Source organism: Nilaparvata lugens, chromosome X (genome assembly GCF_014356525.2).
Source record: "Nilaparvata lugens isolate BPH chromosome X, ASM1435652v1, whole genome shotgun sequence".
NCBI classification, from domain to species: Eukaryota; Metazoa; Arthropoda; class Insecta; order Hemiptera; family Delphacidae; genus Nilaparvata; species Nilaparvata lugens.
This window is the reverse complement of record NC_052518.1, coordinates 91,476,885-91,496,486: the sequence shown is the minus strand read 5'-3', so window position 1 is coordinate 91,496,486 and position 19,602 is coordinate 91,476,885. Positions and strand designations below refer to the sequence as shown.

The 19,602-nt window shown below is 33.7% G+C and overlaps 1 protein-coding gene across 1 annotated transcript; it reads right to left on the bottom strand.

Moving 5' to 3' along the window:
- Positions 1-271: 271 nt before the first annotated feature.
- LOC111045249 (ubiquitin carboxyl-terminal hydrolase 33) lies at positions 272-19,602 on the bottom strand. Its single transcript, XM_039442682.1, has 15 exons — positions 19,340-19,602; positions 18,102-18,306; positions 17,862-17,949; positions 17,049-17,284; positions 16,350-16,452; positions 12,960-13,036; positions 11,981-12,013; positions 11,407-11,541; positions 7,508-7,623; positions 5,988-6,157; positions 5,347-5,542; positions 4,105-4,320; positions 3,330-3,413; positions 2,015-2,144; positions 272-1,185 (listed from the first exon to the last, which is right to left on the bottom strand). The coding sequence occupies exons 1-14, from the start codon at positions 19,489-19,491 to the stop codon at positions 2,069-2,071; spliced, it is 1,887 nt and encodes a 628-aa protein (XP_039298616.1). The 5' UTR covers positions 19,492-19,602; the 3' UTR covers positions 272-1,185; positions 2,015-2,068.

Genomic DNA, 19,602 nt, shown 5'->3' with positions numbered 1-19,602 from the left:
ATACATTTAAGCTTAGGTAGTTATTTCTTACTATAATAATTATAGTAGCATCAATTCACAAATATTAACATCAGTTCAACAACCATTATAATGTATAATTCATAATTTTTACTAATTCAGGTTTTCCGCCTTATTTGTCCTTTTGCCAATTATTTTTGCCGTGTTCCAACTTTCACACAATCAAACTAGATTATAGTATTTACCACCAACAATTAAATTTTGTATCAACCACCAAACCACTACCAACCTATCAGGCGTATAATTTCTTTGTAACATAGTTACAAAGGCTTTTGATACTATACCTCACAATATATTATTAAACAAATTAGATAGGACTGGAATTAGAGGAATTAAATCAATTTTTGGCAATAGATTCAATTAAATTCAATTTAGTTCAGTCTAATCTTTATTATTAATTTTGCACAATTTTATAACCTATTTATAGTTTACTCCTTTAATATTCCACTTCAACCATTTGCAGACTCTTATATTTTTTACAACCTTATTATTGTGTATCCTAACCTAAATTCCCAATGTAGTTAATGGACTCAAATGTAATAGAGATTATGTGTTCAAAATTAGAAGTTGATGTCAAGGCGTTCGAATGTTATCGTAGCATATACACATGCCATCTAAACTAGGAGCTAATCTTATACCATACGCTCATTCAATAAGTTTTATTCGCATTATCTTATTATTATACCCATATATTGAATGATATGGGTATAATACAGTATATGCAGTACTAAAGGCAGTACTAAAAAACCATTTAAGCTAAAGTTTATACAAGAAATAATATTTAACATATCATAGTTAATTCGGAAACAAAATTCAAAATTCAATTTGAAGATCAGAATTTGAGGATCAATAATTATTGCCGCTTCAATTCAAACGATACAATGGCAAACTCGAGAACTGTTTTATCATTATTCTTACTTCATAACTATGGAAATGACAGGTACATTTGACATTATTTCTATAGTAAAAGTGGTCCTAGCCTAATTTAATCGTAGTTGTGGAATGAGGCTCATCTATCTGAACTTCACATGGACCTCAAATCAACTGATTCGCTCACTTGTTCCTCATTGAGGGCACAATTCAGCCTCCGATCCGTGTACATCAAGTCGCAGAGAAAGTTGACACATCATCCATATGTTCAAAGTAGATTTTCGCGTACAGTAGTGACTGGAATAAAAATAATAAATATGTAGTCTAAACAGTAATAAAGAAATCAATATGAATATTAAGATCTCATTACACGAGTAAATATCCGGTCACACATCTTTGATAAAGGTCTCAACGGGATCTCATTTAATACTACAGAGTGCGGCTTCATAATTACCTTTTTTAAATGCTTACTATTAGTTTAATTGATGACATAGCAGAATGCTAGTAGTCACTTTCGAGAGGGGTGGCTTTAAAAGTGTTGTAAACTCAATACTGAAATGAAATAAATGAGTAGGCTACATTAAAAGTCTCAGATCAAACTTTTCTATTCAAAGTGTTAAATACTGTATGTGGATAAATATAAGAGTTTACTTAAACTTGTGATAGTGAAATTTGATAGTTTCTATTTTTTAGAATTTTTATGTAGGACTACTCATTAATTTCATTTTTGTATGAACTATTAGTATGTTTTAATGTAAATAACGGTTTGAGATAACGATGTGAGATAACTGAGTGCAAACGATGTGCGGGTTTCATTCAAGAAAATGAAGTTGGATTCAGAATTACGGTTTCAGGATGGTGGCCCAAAATCTTGAAGCGACATAAAAGTAGTTTTTTTAATCCAAATCAATCAGACCTATCCTCAAATTTCCCCTGTGAAAGGAATATTCAGCTGTTTCCATAATTTCATAGGATAAAAGTTTCATCAAGGACTGTATAAACGTTTAATATGACTATACATTTGTCACAAGACACACACCAGCTGTGTTCTCTCCAAACATTAATACATATTTTTTGTTGCGTTTGCTTCAAATTCAAACTAATGTAGAATACACTATGTGATTACCTTCAGCAAGCATTTACGTCACTCAGCTCCTTCAAGGATCAATACGAATATTGATCATATGTCTCCTTCGGCGCTAACAATGGATTCAGTGCTACCATAGTTATCATGGCTAGACTCATAATCGCTGCTCCTGAAAAACATTTATACCTTTCTGATCAATTCGTTTCCCTAGGACAGTTTACAACAATAAAATACATTTATTAAGAGGTCCAGACAACTCTAAATCGATTGAATTAGATGCCTTTTTTAAGGGTGGAGTTCAACAATATATAACAAAATGAAATACTTACTAAAAAATTAAATAACAATGACTAGTGAATTTCAGAAAATAATGTGATATAAACGGACGGGATTTCAGGGATATGAATATTATGTTTATCTCCAACCATGTAATAATGAGAACATCAGCACATCACAATCAACGCCATAACAGCGCTCTATTCGCAATCAATTTCCAAAAATTACTGAAAAGTGAACTCTATGCAACGATTTGAACATTAAAACACGGTTTCTGATGCTGGAAGCAGGTTGCAGTTTGTCAAGTTTTCAGCATGACATGCTTCCAGTTCGTCAAATTTTTAATTCGTCAGTCCATTAGTTTTCAGTGAAGCAAGCTATCAGATTGTCAAGAAGTCAATTCTTCAAGTTTTCAGTCAACAATTTCACTCATTGTCGAATAGCTTTCTCACAATATATTTTCAATCTTTTCAAACATATAAGCTAGTTGGTTTACTTCTAACCTAGCAACAAGTTAGCCATGTGATACTTTAATTGAGTGGTCATAGATAAAAAAAGTGTATGCAACGGTTCTATTTTACCTATAAAGCACTGGCGAATTGTTGCACTGGCAAGACAAAGTTGTGATTTGAAGACTTTCATTAAAAAACCGTTGCATAAACAAATAAAATAAATTACTAGAATAGTTGCCCTATTTTACTATATTATTCCATGAAGATAGATTGATTGTCGAATAAGTGAATATAAAATTAGATAAATTCATTAACTTACAACCAAGTTCTTGGAAACCTGCGTTTGCAGTACAATACGAATACAGACATTAAAAAAAAACAAGCTACACTTTATTAAAAAAATCAAATTTCAAAGCAACTCATAAGTACTGAGAGATTGATATTGCATACTTCAAACTGTATTTATAATGAATTATACTTCACTTGAAGAAAGGATACACTATATACATTATACACTATACAATTGAAGAAAGGATTTAAAATAAAAAAATAAGACTCAAACTGAGACTAATATATGATAGATACTCCGAAGTCGAAGTAATATATCTACAAGTACCGGTACTTACTCTGACTGATGGTCTTTCATTTTGCTTCCACACATCTCGCATTCGACCAAAGAATCTAGCGGGCAAATGGGACCACCACCAAACCTTAAAAACATACAACGAAATTTACTATTTTCAAACCAAAATTAATTATTTCTAGTTGTTTCAACAGGATGAATTAATTTAACATGGCTACACTGGTACAAGTCTATATTGTACCCCTCCTCAATGGAGTTGGTTGAAAAGACAAGTTCTCCATTTAAAAGTACAAATAGAGAAAGTAATAAAGTTACAAGTAAATTTTCAAGTATAGAAATGGTAACATTGATCATAGAACATGCAGCAGATTGTTTCAGGAGGAAACTGCCATATTTGTCAGACTAACTAATGCAGACAAGTGATTTCGCCACACTGCACAGAAAACCCAGTCAGTTTCTAGGTTAGAAAGATTCTTTCCAGTTATTTGTTGTTGTTTACTCATCAACATATTATTTGCTGATTGTGTGGCGGAAAATATCGTGCGTTACTTGGCCGTAAATGTCTGTTGCGCGGCTAACGCCTCGACTGGAAACATCACGCTCGGCCCTGCGTCCCAGCCTCATCATGCAATATACTATTCTTATCCCAAATTGTTGTGCGTTGCCAAATCTTAATCCTTAACTAGTGGAGGCAGAGTTCAAGTAATGGTTTAATGGTCTAGTAATTTCATAGTTGTTACCTGCGAATTCTATTGTGTCATAATCTTTGCAGTATTACATAATATTTTTGTGAGTCTATCAATAATTATATAACTTACTTTCGCAGAATGGATTCCCATGTAGAAGCCGAAACTTGTACCGACATTTGCTTATGGTCTTTGTAGACGCAGGGGGCATGCGAGCAGACTAGATCGTCGTTTTCAACAGCACCGGGCTCGACGAAATGTTTTAATTTGCTCAACCATAGTTTTGAAAGTGCATACAATGGGAAGGCCCCCTCCCTTCTCTTAAGGGTTGAAGGGCTGTCACGTTTTCTGAAACATTCATACAACATACATTTCTGAAACATTCATACAACATACATTTCAAACTTGACAAAAGCAAGGACAACTTTAATATAAATATATAGTAACCAGTGATTTTACTCCTAGGAGGGTTTTCTAGAAACTGTGAGTTCAAACTGTAAGAGGAAAAATCTTACAGTTAATAATATATATTTGTCATCTACTTGGCATAATCTGGTTACAAATAATAAAACGCTGGAATATTGCTTATATATATCACGAATTTATCAAAAAGTTACAAACATGTTTCAACACCTATGGTGTCATCTTCAGTGTGAAAATTCAAAATCGAAATGGAAATTAGAATTTTTAAACCATGTGTGTTGAAACATGTTTGTAACTTTTTAATAAATTCGTGATATTTTTAAACAATATTCCAGTGTTTTATTATGGATAAATATCACTATATCTCACCAAAAACAGTATCTGAAATCTAGACACTTTTGTCATCATGAACCTATCAGTAGTTCAAGTAAATTCCACTCACTTCGTCATCATCTTCATTATCATCTTCATAATGATGAATAAATTATTCAAATCAAATATGCCAATAATGCTAAACTTGAATACTTATTTAGAATCTATGGGCTGCTCAACATACATCAGTAAATTCAAAGGAAATTATTAATATACATCCTTAGAAACATGATCAATCACAATATGATATTCATGATTAGTATCTGGAATTGAAATTATATTTATTTGTATTGTTTAACAGTGTACTACAACAGCTACACATTAATAGTATGGAGAATGGTCTTCACATGAACTTATGCCTATGATTGAGGAGCGAGTTCCTAAGATAAAGTATGGGTAGTATTGGTAGATCATTAACATAAAATTATTATACTGTACATGCTAAAATTGTAGCATACTGATGAGAAAATAGAAAAAAAGGTAACATTCTGTACACCAGTAGCGTTAATTCAAGAATCTATCCTTCATATTAACAGTAAAATTGAAACCATCTGTGTAAATCATTGGAAATGGACTAACCTATAAAATAGAAGGTATGCTTCACACGAAGCAACCTTATCTTCTGTGACCTTGGTCACACGTAGGTCGTCATACTCGAACCAGATTTTTTTTTCTTCATGAAGCCCATAACAGATGTAATGTCCACTATTTAAACTGTTTCCTTTATGGCATATAGTTGCCATAAGGTCGTACGTTTTAATCTCCGACAGGCATTCTGAAAAACAAGTCAAACATGTTACCTTGCAATACCTCACCTTAATCGAATAATGCCTTACAATAATGGAATGATGCATTGTATTGGAGCTCTTCTCTTGCTCAGTTATTTCACATAAATTAGCTCCAAAACAACTAAAGCAATAAATATCAAAATTCAATTTAAAAAGATTTTGATTTCTCCAACACAATTGAGATACTGGCTACTAGGAAATTGACAAATTCATAAAAGTTTGAAAGTAATAAACAAATTATTCAAAAGCAATCAAATTCTGTACTACAGGCATTCATTAAGTGGATTTTCGTCATTGACTGGCTTCATCGATTTGACTATGACTAACATCATCTTGTCAATGACAAAACTGGAAATGATAGAATGTTGTACAATTCACATGAAAATTCAATCAGTTTCTAGACAAGGAGAGAGAATAGCAGAGAAGCATTACCAGAATGAACATAAGGTGTCATGTCGAGTTCAGTGATCGGAAATGAAACCTGTTCAGTTATCTTTGTTGATTCCGGCAAAAACCTCTTGAGGTTGATACACAGTACCTCGGGTAACTGCTTGATTTTGGAAAATGTTATCCCATCACGGGCAGTGTGGCATTTCCTGCACCTGCAAATTGAACACAATTCAATCAGTTGCTTGATAAATTTATTTGAATAAACAGCTACAATTAGTGAATTCACCCAAAATAGAATAATTTTGTTCTACTGCATAACTATAACAGCTCTAAACACCAATAGCCAGCAAGCTCGCTTCGCTCGCCTGCATTCTTCATTTGAGCTTGCTTCCTCACGTCAAATGGTCAAACACAATCCCGTAAATAGTCAAGACTATTCAATCACCAGTTGACTGAGACCACGCAGGATCTTATCGTCCAAAATTATCTTGACCCAATTTTGATCTTATTGGTGGTGAAGTTATGAAGCTCTCTCTAAAAAACAGATTTGGACTGTAGCTGAGCCTCTGTATCGAATATGAACATTTCCCATACATCAGTTCTCGAAATAGTATATTTCGCACCTAGAGCAGAAAATGAGATTTTCCTGCTCGAAATCGGTTTTCAAGTCCGAGGCCAATACATAAATTCATAAATACATAAGTCCGATACAGAAATTACAAAACATTCGTTTCACCTTTTCAAGTTTCAAACTACTTGAAAAATCTAGAAGAACCTAGCCTACTGTAAACGTTCTTTGAAAAACTGTAAAAATGAACCCGCAAAAGAAACATCGCGACCAAATCTGAACGTATTTTCAGTTCTGTTGATTTATGAATCAGAGTGAGTGATTGAGGGAATGAATCAGTGCAATTTCGCTTTTATATACAGAGTGTTTCCGAACTCCCTACCAATATTGCAGGGCATTGTTCCTGGGTACAAATAATGATTCAATAAATTAACTGAAATTATTAGGTGAGTAGGTGGTACATAGATTTCATAACTGGATTTTCAATATAAATTCCTTGTCCTTGATGGTGTGACAGATGTGGTTCTTCCACTGCACACTCAATTTCACCCCGACTGATATTAGGCGATAATTGAATGTTGACTGGGAGAAGCAATAGCCACTATTCCACTTCAACCCGCAATGCAATATTTACTGACATTAATGGATATCTCTTCAATTGAGAACGATTAATTGTGCAGAAAGCTGAGCCAAGCTTAGTGTATACAAATCTAATTCATCATTACATAGCCTGCATTGCCACAAATCACTATCAGTGTCCGCGTCCGGTTCAGTGCTAATATTCTTCCTGTAATAGCTGTAATGTATCGAGAGAGTATGAATAGTCCCACTACAGTTCATGGAGATAATTTTTTCACTGCGACTCTGATACTGATATGAGGCAATCACAAAATAAGCCAAATTTTATTGACAATTGTTGTTGATGCGTGAATGTCATTATTGTATGTTGAATATAGTGAATAATATATTATGATTTAAGCGATTAAGGACTCACCGATACATGTTTTCATCTTTCAGTTCTCCAACACAAAAGAATGCCTCCAAACAATTGTGAAGGCTGACACAGCGGCGTCTAAAGGGTATTAGACTGCTCATCCAATCAAACCAGCCCTGAACAAACATATTAAAGGCACATTAATAATATTATCATTACATAAATTTTGGAATGATTGTAATTCTAAACAGGTCAAACCAAAATGTGTTTAAACTAGTAGTTCTGTGAACAGTAGACCTTGCGCAGTTATAAACCGGAGCCTCCTCTTATAATGTACATCAGAGTAAATCCTGTATGTATGTCGTGTCAGCGAGATATCGGTGTGAAAACGGCTAATGGCTGTTGGGGTTGGTGTATCAAAAATGCTAACATCAAAAGCTAATATCCATCAAGACATACTGGCAACAGGACAGCCCAAATTCAAAGCAGAGAAAGTTCGAGATACAATTCAATTCTTTATTGCCAGAATTTAACAATGCAACAAATCAAGGTTAATAAATCAACACTTATTACAAGAAAATAAAATAAAATTAACTACCGAGAACTAAAAACGAAACATTTTTTCAGGCACCACCAACAAAAGAAAAGTCTTTGACCGCTGGTGGGAGTCGCAAAAAGTCCGATTTAAAATAAAACTAAAAACAAAATACAATTTACAATACAAAATCGAGTTGATGACAAGAAAAAATACTTCACTGCAAAAAACAAAAGAGTGATAACGAATTTTGAGAAAAAAAAGGATTTTCCAATAGGAAAAACTAAAATAAAGCTGAGTTAAAAAAATATGATTACCATTCAGGTCTCAGGAATTACAAAAAATTCAAAAAGATTGCTTTATAAAAATATATATAGATATAGGCTATTGTTACCGCCATTCAGGTCCCAGGGAAAAGAAATACTTTTCTTTAATCCAATCCTCTATTCCCTTCAAATCTACTCTTTGATGAATATATTAATGATATTAATAAATCTAGAGCTCATATACATCAACTGTCTTCTTAACATGCTCAACTTCTTGAAAAACATACCTCAGCGAAATGTCTGGTCTCAAGTTCTAAAATGTTTTATCAATCCTACAGAATTTATCTTTATTTTTGACTATTTGACTATATATTTGAAGAGTCTCTTGAAATAAAGTTGCCTTACTGTCAAAACTTTGAAATCAAAAAATAGAGATTCACTTGGATACAGCCTAGGTTTATTTAATATTGTTTTTATTATGCACTTTTGAATTATGAATAAATCACTAATGTGGTTATCATAGGCCCCACCACAAACGACTATACCATACTGTATTAACGATTGTACAAAAGCAAAATATATCATTTTAAGGTACTCTAGATTTAAGATTTTTATTTATTTTATAGAATTTATAGGAAATGTATTTGAGTTTTTTACAAATAAAGCTTATGTGGGAGTTCCACTTCAAGTATTGGTCAATCATTACTCCCAGATATTTTATTTTATCAACTTCTTCAATATATGGACAGTTGCATGTAGGTGTGTCTCCACATTTTGTGTGTAACCTTATTTTTGTTCCATCATTGGGCTTTCCAGCTGCACTCGCGGCAAATCTAATAAATTTGGTTTAAGTTATATTTAAACTAAGTGTATTTGATTCCAACCACAGTTTTATCATATTCATATCATCTTCAGCAACCCTATACACATTATTCCAGCTATCTTCGGAAAACATAATAGCCGTGTCATCAGCAAAAGACACAATTTCTCCATTTTTGATATTTGGTTTCAGGAGATCATCAACATATAAAAGAAATAGAAGAGGGGATAAAACTGTTCCTTGATGCAATCCAAAGTACTAACTGTACTAATAAACTAACTGTACTAGTATTTGAATTATTTAAATTGAAAGAATTGTTGTTTAATGAATTATTGTTTAAAGTAAGAATTTGGGATCTGTCATTCGAGTAGCTTTTCAGCAAATCAAGTGCAATGCCTCTTATTACCAATTTCTCCAATTTGTGGAATAGGTTATCGTGTGGAACTGTATCAAATGCTTTTGCTAAATCAAGGAATCTTCTCTGACAATGTTAATCTGATAGCCAATGTGAAGAGAAATCGAAAAGTGATCTGTGATATTAGTCTTCAAAACATTGGCCTTCGTATCCACCACCAATCTGTCATTAGTTCTTAGAAAAATCTGATCGATACAAGATGCTGTGAACTCCGTGATCCTCGTATTACTATTGACAAGGGACTTCAAACCATTTTTACTTAGAATATAGATATACTCAGCAATAAATTTGTCAAAGTGATTCAAGTTAAAGTTGATGTCACCTGCCAGACAGACATCAGTATTATTTGGAATGCTACTTATGTATTCATCCAAGCTTGCCATGAATTCAGAAACCTGACTATTTGGTGAACGATAAACTCCCAACAATCTTAGAAACTTCCCACTCATAGTTTTAACATCGAGACAAACAGAATTACATTCATCGATATCACAATTTACCACATTAAAATTAATATTTTCCTAACATATATACATAGGCTATCGCATTTATTCAGTTTAGAGCATTTATTTATCGATTTGTATCCCGGAATATTGAAAGAAAAGAGTGCATCCTCACTAATCCATGTTTCTGTAAGTACAATTATGTCATACATAGTTTTGCTGTCTTGAAGGCAGCATAGCAATTCATCAAAATTTTTATTTAGACTACCGTACGTATGTTCATAAGAAATATATTATAGAAAGTTACATCTGCAATATTGCAAGAGGGTACATAGTTAAGATAGTCATCTATTTCTTCATTTGAATGGTTATCGGTATCATACAATTCAAAAAGTTCCTCTATTTCCATAATTAGTATGAAACTGATACAATGCATTCTCTCCAAGATCAGAGATCTCTTTAAGAATGATATGTTATTTAGTTATTACACAATACTATGTTATTTTAGTTATTAAGTGCATGCGTTATTGCACGCAATCAATAGTTCATTTATTTATTCACAATGGAAACAACGGGTTTCCCCAAATATGTCTCCTTAACAATAAAAATTGTACAGATACAAATGAAAAAAGAAAATAATGATAAAAATAATACGAACTTGTGCAATAACAAATAATACAAACAACAAAAACACCACCTAATTCAAAAATGAAAAATACAAATATTTAAAAATACTTTCGAAAAAAGTAAAAATAAAACAAATTGGGAATTCGAAATTTATAAAAATTTAAGAAGATAACAAATAATTAACAAAAACTTTATCAATAGAATAAATAACATTTATAACTGAACGACGTCCCAAACCATATGCACATCCACACTGATACACCATTTATTTGATCAGATCATGCTTACACAAGATTTAATTATCATATAACGCTTTCCGGAATTTAGCGCGAGAAAACCAGAAGACATCTAGGCGCCTAGACAAGCTGTTATAAGTTCTTTACATCCTATTTAATAGTGCAAAAAATTGCATTCAATGAGGCATGCAATTTATAGTCTACACAGCTGCTGATTTTTCACCAAGTTACATTGAGATATTGAATTGCATGCGTCATGGCATACGATTTGTAATCCACTCGACAGCTGATTTATGATGAATAATTCTATAGTCTGATTTTCACTCTAATATTGGCGTATGAAGGAGGCTCCTTTTATATTATCCTTGAAATTCAAAATTTCCAAAAACCTTGTATATACGTCGACGCGCAATTTAAAAAGGAACATACCTGTCAAATTTCATGAAAATCTATTACCGCGTTTTACCGCAAATGCGCAACACATAAACATTCAAACATTTAAACATTAAGAGAAATGTCAAACCGTCGACTTGAATCTTAGACCTCACTTCGCTCGGTCAACAACTTTCATGTAGAATGTACAATTAAATCACACAGAAAAGACGTGGATAACTAACCTTTGTGAAACGAAACATTTCTTTGCAATTGTCTAGTGTAGAATATTTTGTGGCTATTTCACTAATAACCTTCAAATCTTCCAATGACGGTATTTGTACAGAAATTACACGAGATGTGTCATGTTGTTCAGACATCTGTAAACAAATTCAAAATTTTAACGCAAAATCCAAATAATCCTTACTCTATTTTGTGAAGTAAGTTCTGCTCTAAAATTTAAAAGAGTAGAGAGTACATTTATAAAAATTAAATTCATTTTATAGGTCCACACATCTTTCATAATGTTGCAAGAAGTCTTTCCTTGACAATTACCACACTTAAATAGAAATAAAAACATAATGATTAATAGAACTTGTTATTTTTTGTTTGACAACATACAAGACTATGGCAATTTCTGAAAAATTAAAAAAACTCCTGTCAAACATTAGTTGATGATTAGTCGATTTTTATCAAATAATTCTCTCAGTGTACTAATGAACTCAGTTTCATGGTTCAATAAATTTGAATAAGTTTGTATCAAGATTTTGAAATTGAAAAGAAAAAAACACAAAATGATTTATAAATATTGATACATACCCATGTCCTATCTTTTGAAGCCTTATCATGAGCCTGTGAAACAGAAAAGGTTTACAGGTTTAAATTCGTACGTTTTCAAGATTAATTACACAAAAATTTTAATACAGAGTAATTGTTTCCAGTGCATACTGTAAGTGGTAATGATCAATGAGCTAGAATCAATTGCCTCCCATATCTCACTTTCCCACTTTCAATTCGCATATATTGTACTTGTTCTCATATTCTACTTTCCAGGAGATGTTTCAATTATTCTTCTCTTTGTTCACGTTGAAAAGCCCAGAGCGCAGTTGCTAACATCGTTAACAATTCAGTGGTTTACAATATTCGTAACACAGTGGTTAACAATTTTCTTTTGAATACGGACTCGGACCAGTGAAGGAAACTAACGTTATTCATAAAATTTGAATTGTAATATCGAGTTAAATTCAAAGTGAATTCTAATGTTTTTGAGTATTGTGCAAAATATATATTTTTCGAATAGAAAATTACTAGTGCCCCTTTAAATGTAGTATATAAACACAACTAGATTCGACTACATTAATATTTTCAAGTTTTTTGACACTTTCAAAAGTGCTCAGAACTAGTTGTGTTTATATAAAATATATGAAAAGGGTACAAGTAATTTTCTAGAATAATTGATCATCCAAATAACCATTAATTATTAATTGAAATACTTGAATATAGAATATTAGAATATATTTCTCGATATACAGGTAGGCCAATACTCTCATAGGTAGGCCTATACGTGTGAATAGACTGAAATAATTCTCAAAAAATATAATATATATAATTGATTATGTATTTGATAATTTGGTAAGGCGGGATCAGAGAAAAGTCCCTCCCCTTGAGAGAATCCTGGATACGCCAGTGCCTCGAACATTTCATAGTTTCTTTGTCATGTTCAGAAATGTTTATTCCTGATTAAAACCCCCTACTTGTATTCAGTTGTAGAAGTCGAAAAATGCATGAAAATTGTTACCTTGTTGCACGTTAAGCACTGCACACAGGAGTAGATTTCGCCGTCGAATAAATCGGAAATGATACTTTTGTCCGTGTCTGAAAAATAGAAAGTTCTTTTTAATTCGTGAAAAAGTAGTATTTTGGCTCAGGATGATGCCCACATGAGCCGTAGGCTTGTGCGTGGGTAATGAGGCTGATGTTCATGAGAGATGACTGGACCTACAATAGTTGCAACAATACTCTTGTCATCATCTTCTGACTATGTAGTATGCTTATGCAAGCAAATCTTTGCATGTGTCTAATTGCCTTCACCTTTATGCCATTCAATAATTTCTCTACAATTGCACATCTACAAACGAAACTACATCTACATCATACTAGAGAGACCCCTGGGGTGAAGAACTTGCTCATGAATTCTGATTTTGAAATCCCAAGCACAAAAATTGCGGCCATTGATTAGCTGTTGTCAATTTCTAAAAATATATCATGTATTATTATAAAGGTTATAAAAGATAGTGTGACTTAATTTTAGAACAATCTTCGTACAAAATAAAAAATATAATATTTCATTACACATTTCTCAGTTACTGAAGATAAAAGTTTTGCCTTTTGCCTTATTTCGATCTTGTAACTTGTTCCCTCAACCTGATATGTATCTTCATACTTGTATTTCTCATGTTATTCATTTGGTCGTTTGGGTTCCTTTCCTCTTCCATTTTCGGTTCATGCATTCCTTCCTCTACTAATCCTAATCGGACAATGTGGCAATATTTGTAGTTGACTTGGATCAATAGATCGAAAGAAGAAGAAGAAGAAAGTTAATTAGTGAAGAAAACACGCAAAAGGATCAGCAAACCACCACCTAGAGGAATATTATACAGGGATGTTCCTAGATATTTAGGGATGAATACCAGAAGGAATGAGAAGGTTTCAAGCATACTTAATAGTATATTTCGCACTTAGAGCAGAAAATGAGATTTTTCCGGCTCGAAATCGGTTAAGACTAGAAAAGATTTAGAGCCGGAAAAACATTTTTGCCCGTGGTGCGAACGCTATTTTTCGCCACACACAAAAATAAACAATATATATATATATGAGAATAGTTGTTTACTAAGCACTTCCGGAAGCAGAAGTGGAAGGTGATAGCTCTAGAAAATCTGAGGTAATCTGAATATCAGGAAATTGTCCAAGAATTTTTATTTTTTATTCTAAATTGTCTAAATAACCTAAAAGATGATGTTCAATTATGTAGGAGGTTGAGTTTATACTTTTTTATTCTTTCAAATGACAATAAGATGATATTATTATGAATGTTTTAATTATTGAATAATGAACACAAATAATGAAAAGTTTTTTGATCACCTTTCTTAGTTCCATGTTAGCGGCTGGAAAGGGTACTCTTTCCGGCCTAGGCCGGAAAGAAACCTGTTCTGACGTCAGACGAGAGTCGTCTGCAAACAATGTCTTTCAGATCAACGTAGGGACTGGAAAACAGCTGCTTTATGTGCAGTGTGGCGAAAACGTTTATTCAGTAGTGGAGCTGGAATTTAATTATTCTCAGGAGTGGTACAGAAGTCTGAAAACTCTGTGTTTCTGGATTACGTGCAAAATTTACTGTCCACTACAACAGTTGAATCATTGCGATTAAGATCTGAATGAGGGCAGGAATTGGTCATAATCAAAATGCGAATTCCTTCACCAGTTAACCATCACCAAATCATTACTTCCTTATGAAAAAGAGACAAAAATAATTATGGAGCATGTAAGATTATTGGGAGAACGACAATTAGTTAATTTTGAGAAATCCGTTTAAAGACAAATTCACAGAATAATGCCAGGATTCTTCTAGCATTATTTTTAGCATGATTTCGTCGAGTGTCATCATGGAGAAACATATTCAATTATATTAATGCTTGGAGAAGAGTAGTATTTTGTGACAAAAATTGACGTTTGCTATCTGGGGGAATAAATTGAAAGGAATCCGGTGCCACACATAGGCAAAAAAATTATTCATCAATGGTGGATAATCCTAATTTGGAAACAAAAGCCAGTGGACGTATCCTTCTTGTCAAAAAATGGACATGTTTCTTAAGGAAACATTTCAAATGTCATGCTCTCCATCAGGAGAAATTACTCGCCAGTTAATGATAGAAGAATGGCCATTCGTTTTCTGGGAAATTTATTTCAATTTGGTACTGCTAATTTTGGGAAGACAAAAGCAATAGATAATTCAAGGATTAACAAGAATGATTGGAAATTCGGAAGTTGGATTCAACAGAATTGGGTTCTAGGGAAAAATGCCCTCTACCATGAAGAGTAGCCTACAAATAACTCACCAATACTGTTTGATGCATAGGTGAGCTGGTCTCACAGGTCAGTCTCGGTTTGCTTGCTCGCTTCAGTTGTAGACCAGCATCATCAGCTGATGTGCGCATTCTTGAAATGGAAATTGCATTTTCAATGAACAGTGTAACAGTTGTGTAGTGATGATGAGGGGGTTGCGGGGGGAGGAGGAGGAGGAGGAGGAGGGGTAAACAAACCAATAGAGAGGCGACTGAAACGAGGTGCTTGCAACAAAAGCCAAGAAATAATCCAAAATCAAGTGAAAAGTGGGGTGGGTGGGGGAGTACAACAGATGCTCGACGAAGAATAGACAATGCAGGAAGACAATGAGAGCAGGACAATCAGAGTAGGAGATGAGTAGTATATGTACAAGGGCAGTGGATAGAGGAATTGGAAAAATACAAAGGTCACTATAAAAACTTTTGTAACGAGTGTCAAAGTTGGAAAAGGCGGATTTTTACACAACTTGAACTTCAACTTTCAACTTAATTTTAATTAACTATTATTAGACGAATCCAAAGTTAAATGCTACCATCCAAAAATTATTTGCCAGACCGGGAATCAAACCCGGTTCCTCTAAATTGCCAGTCAGGCGTCCTTTACCAGTCACCAAAAGACAATCTCTGGATAGCAGCGCTCATTTTATACTAAGCCACAGCGGCCAGCCAGTCTACTTATTTTCATCTGTTGACAGATTCTCCATTCTCCATTGATAGATTTTGATTTGATCCAATTACAAATTGCACTATTGTACATAGATGTTATTCATACATGAATTCCATAAAATACCAGATTAACAGCAATAATGAATTTGAGGAATATTAAATCATTTGTACAAAACAACAATACAATATTCATGGTTATGAGAAAACAATAGAATTTAATTTGAGATCTAAATTTAGCTTCAAGAAACACATAGGTTTAACAGGATATTCCAAGTTCAAAAGAAAGAGAGAATGGGACAAAGGAAAGAGAGCGATGGAAAATTTTCCATCTTACCTAAGTTACCAATTAGTGCGGTTTTATTGGTAGGTGATAGAACAGAATAGTTAGTTTACCCGCTTACCTTGGGGCACTGAAGTTTTCAGCTCCTGGTGCAATAGGTTGAGCAAGATCGTCAAGAACTCAGCAGTGTCTTGCTGGTTACCAACTTGGAAAGTCGGATTCTCCTAGTCAATTATGAAGGAAAACTCAATTATTTTGGATATTGATTGAACAAATCTAATTATGGTTGAATAATAGAGAAAGACAAGTGCATTCGCTTCACTGACAATCAATCCAGTCTTTTTGTTGGATGATGTTTAATAACTTGTGTGTGGGCAATGAAATAACAGATTAACTATAACTTAATCCATACGGTATGCGTTTTATTGATTGATTCCTTTTTTTGCAAATTACAATACATACTGGCTTACAATATACACTTATACATGATAGCTCGCTCACAATACCGTGAAGTTTTAGATGCGGATTTATCGTTTCAACAACTCACAATTTGAAAAAATATACTTGTCCCCTTGAAGTCCAGGTATTTCATCTATTAGAAATGCAGTAAAGATACTCTTGAACGAACCAACACTGAATTGTAAATAATATCAAAATTATTACATCAAAGACTATAGCAATAGAATCAATATAAACAGACATTTTTTTATGAATTGGTGTTAATTAAACTTGACCTGTTAATGCATATAAAATTCCACACAGCTAACCTATTCAACTATATTTTGAAAGTGAAATTTTATACTCTTTAGTATGCACTCACTTGTCTGACTGGGCGTAACAATCGGCTTGGTCGGAAGTATGCATTCTCATCGGTGTCCCGAAGATATTTCAATAGTTGACATACAGCTCTGGTCAGCTTCATCGGATGGTTCTCATTTTCTAAACATAGAATCAGCTGCTCTCCGCAATCGAGCAAGTATTTGGCGAATGGTGGTGTATTGGAGAGCGCTTGCAAAGCTGCATTCATGTAGCAAGTGTTTCCGATGTTTTTGAGACCTGAAATAGAAAGTAAAACTCATACAACTTTCTTCTATTCACTTAATAATCACTACATTTTTCAGTTAATTTTGCCTCAGACTGAACTTGTTAACCTACTAGGAAAATTATATAGGTATCTATCACTCAGTGTTGCTTGGCGGGTGATTGTTCAAAAGGCAATAGTAACGTCTGAGTTATTCACTTGTATTCAATGTTAATCATCTGAACTGAATACCCTTCTCTTAGTGAAGTGGGTCGGGAATATTCCTAATGGGAGGGAACTTATGATTTGAGAATAACTCCGGGATAGAATCATGTTAGGTTAGTCGACTTGACCGCTACAATACATTCCACAAATATTGCCGAAAATCATGTTTCTCAATTGATTTTTTTCGATTGATAATTGAGAATTGATATTTTCGAGCTCTACTAACTTCTTTTTCTCTTTCGAAAATTTTCTTCCTCTTTTTTTATTGTTTTTTCTTACTATAGCCTACCCGTTCATTAACCTTCCTGAAACCAACCCAAATATCGTCTCTTCTAATCTTATTAGTGAGCCTTTCTATGTTTGTATCAAATAAACAAACAGCCATACCTTTCAGTGATTGCTCTTCATGTGTCTCTGGTCGCTTTGCATCTCCTTCACCCCGTGGCTCGATTTTCTCCACTTGTTGCTCTGTATCCTGCAATTGAACAAAACCACTAATTTTAATTATCATGGTTCCAATACAGTTGATTGTTGTGACATAATATAGAATTTGAAAGAATCAACATCAAGAACAAAAATAAATAAGAATTCAGAGTGGAATTTATTATAGGATTTATTGATTCTTACCTTATCCATGTTGACAGCATCTTGGAATTTGGCAATTTTAGGATTAAACTGCAATGGATCGGAACCAGCCCTTCTCTTTCTTTCTTTGGGTGTGGGGCGCAAACGAGGCACATAGTCAATGTGATCTGGGTTTTCGTTCTTTTTGCCCCCAACAAAATGAGCACTGCATATCCATGAGTTTTTTGAAGGCTCCCATTGCTCACCACTGAAACATATTGTGCAGAGTATTCAAATATGCATACTGTGAAATAGGGTTCATTGAAAAAGATGGAAAAAAGGCTTGATTGAAACTATAATTTGATTCATTGGAAGATTTTTCTGCAAACTTGAATTCACCGAAATATATAATCTGTGACATAAACATCAACTGGTATTGAAGGTTTGTCTTTTGAAATCCGCAAGGATTGATGCAAATATTTTCTAGAAGTCCCAGTAGGCAACACCAAATCGGAATTGGTCGACTTTACTTCTATTACTTCGACTATTGCTTCTATAGTATTCTATAATATTGAAAGCTACATTGCCTCACATCAGTATCAAGAGTCCGTGTTTATTTCAGTGAGAATATTATTCCCATAGGTTCAAATACCGGCCGAGCTAGTATGAATAGTCTCATTGCAACCAGTGGCGGATCCAGGATAGGCCATAGTGGGAGGCTATGCGTTTGGGGGGGGGCGAAAGCACCGGGGGGTATGGAAGCAAGGCAGGGGGTCCGGGGAATTGTCAAAATTCGAGTGTAAAATGGCACATTTTAGGCCGTTTTTAACTCTTTATTGACCAGAGTTTAGAGACAAAAAACTAAGGTTTGACTCAAGAATATTGACTAAAAATAAAAGGATTTTGAAGCAATAATTAGAATGTTTTGCATTAAAATATCATACCTGGCCCTTTGAATGGAACAGTCAGGTGAACGACTGATCCGGATCATAATTCAAAAGAACCGCTCATTTCAGACCCGTTTTTTCGATTGAGAATCGTTTTTCTCCCATCAACTGGATGAACTTTTTTTTGCTTGTTTATAGGAAAGCTGACAGTCGAAAGACCGGTTAAGTTAAACGGATCGCGGCAGTGACCGAGACCGATTGACCCGGATCAGTAAAGTGATCCGAACTTCCTATCTCTACGCGTAATTGAGGTTATAAAATAAGGTAGTTTCAAAGATACCTCTTGAATAATCAATTTTCAACATGATGATAAATAGAAGTGGATAATCATTTTTAATAATAAATTGTACTTACCCAGGCATTTCTGGAGCTGCAAATCTTACCCATTCCCTTCTTCTAACAATGTCTTTAGGAAATGCATAGAAAACTATGTGACTTGAATCTTTTTTATAGTTTTCATTCTCACAACCTATGATACAACAGTGTTTTCTTTTATTCTTCCTCATTTTAACAAACTTTCAATTTATTCTATTACAAATAAAAAAGCAATCAAACAGCAACACACTCGACTCTATAAGAAACACAACACACCCAGAACTAAGAACAAATAACAAAAC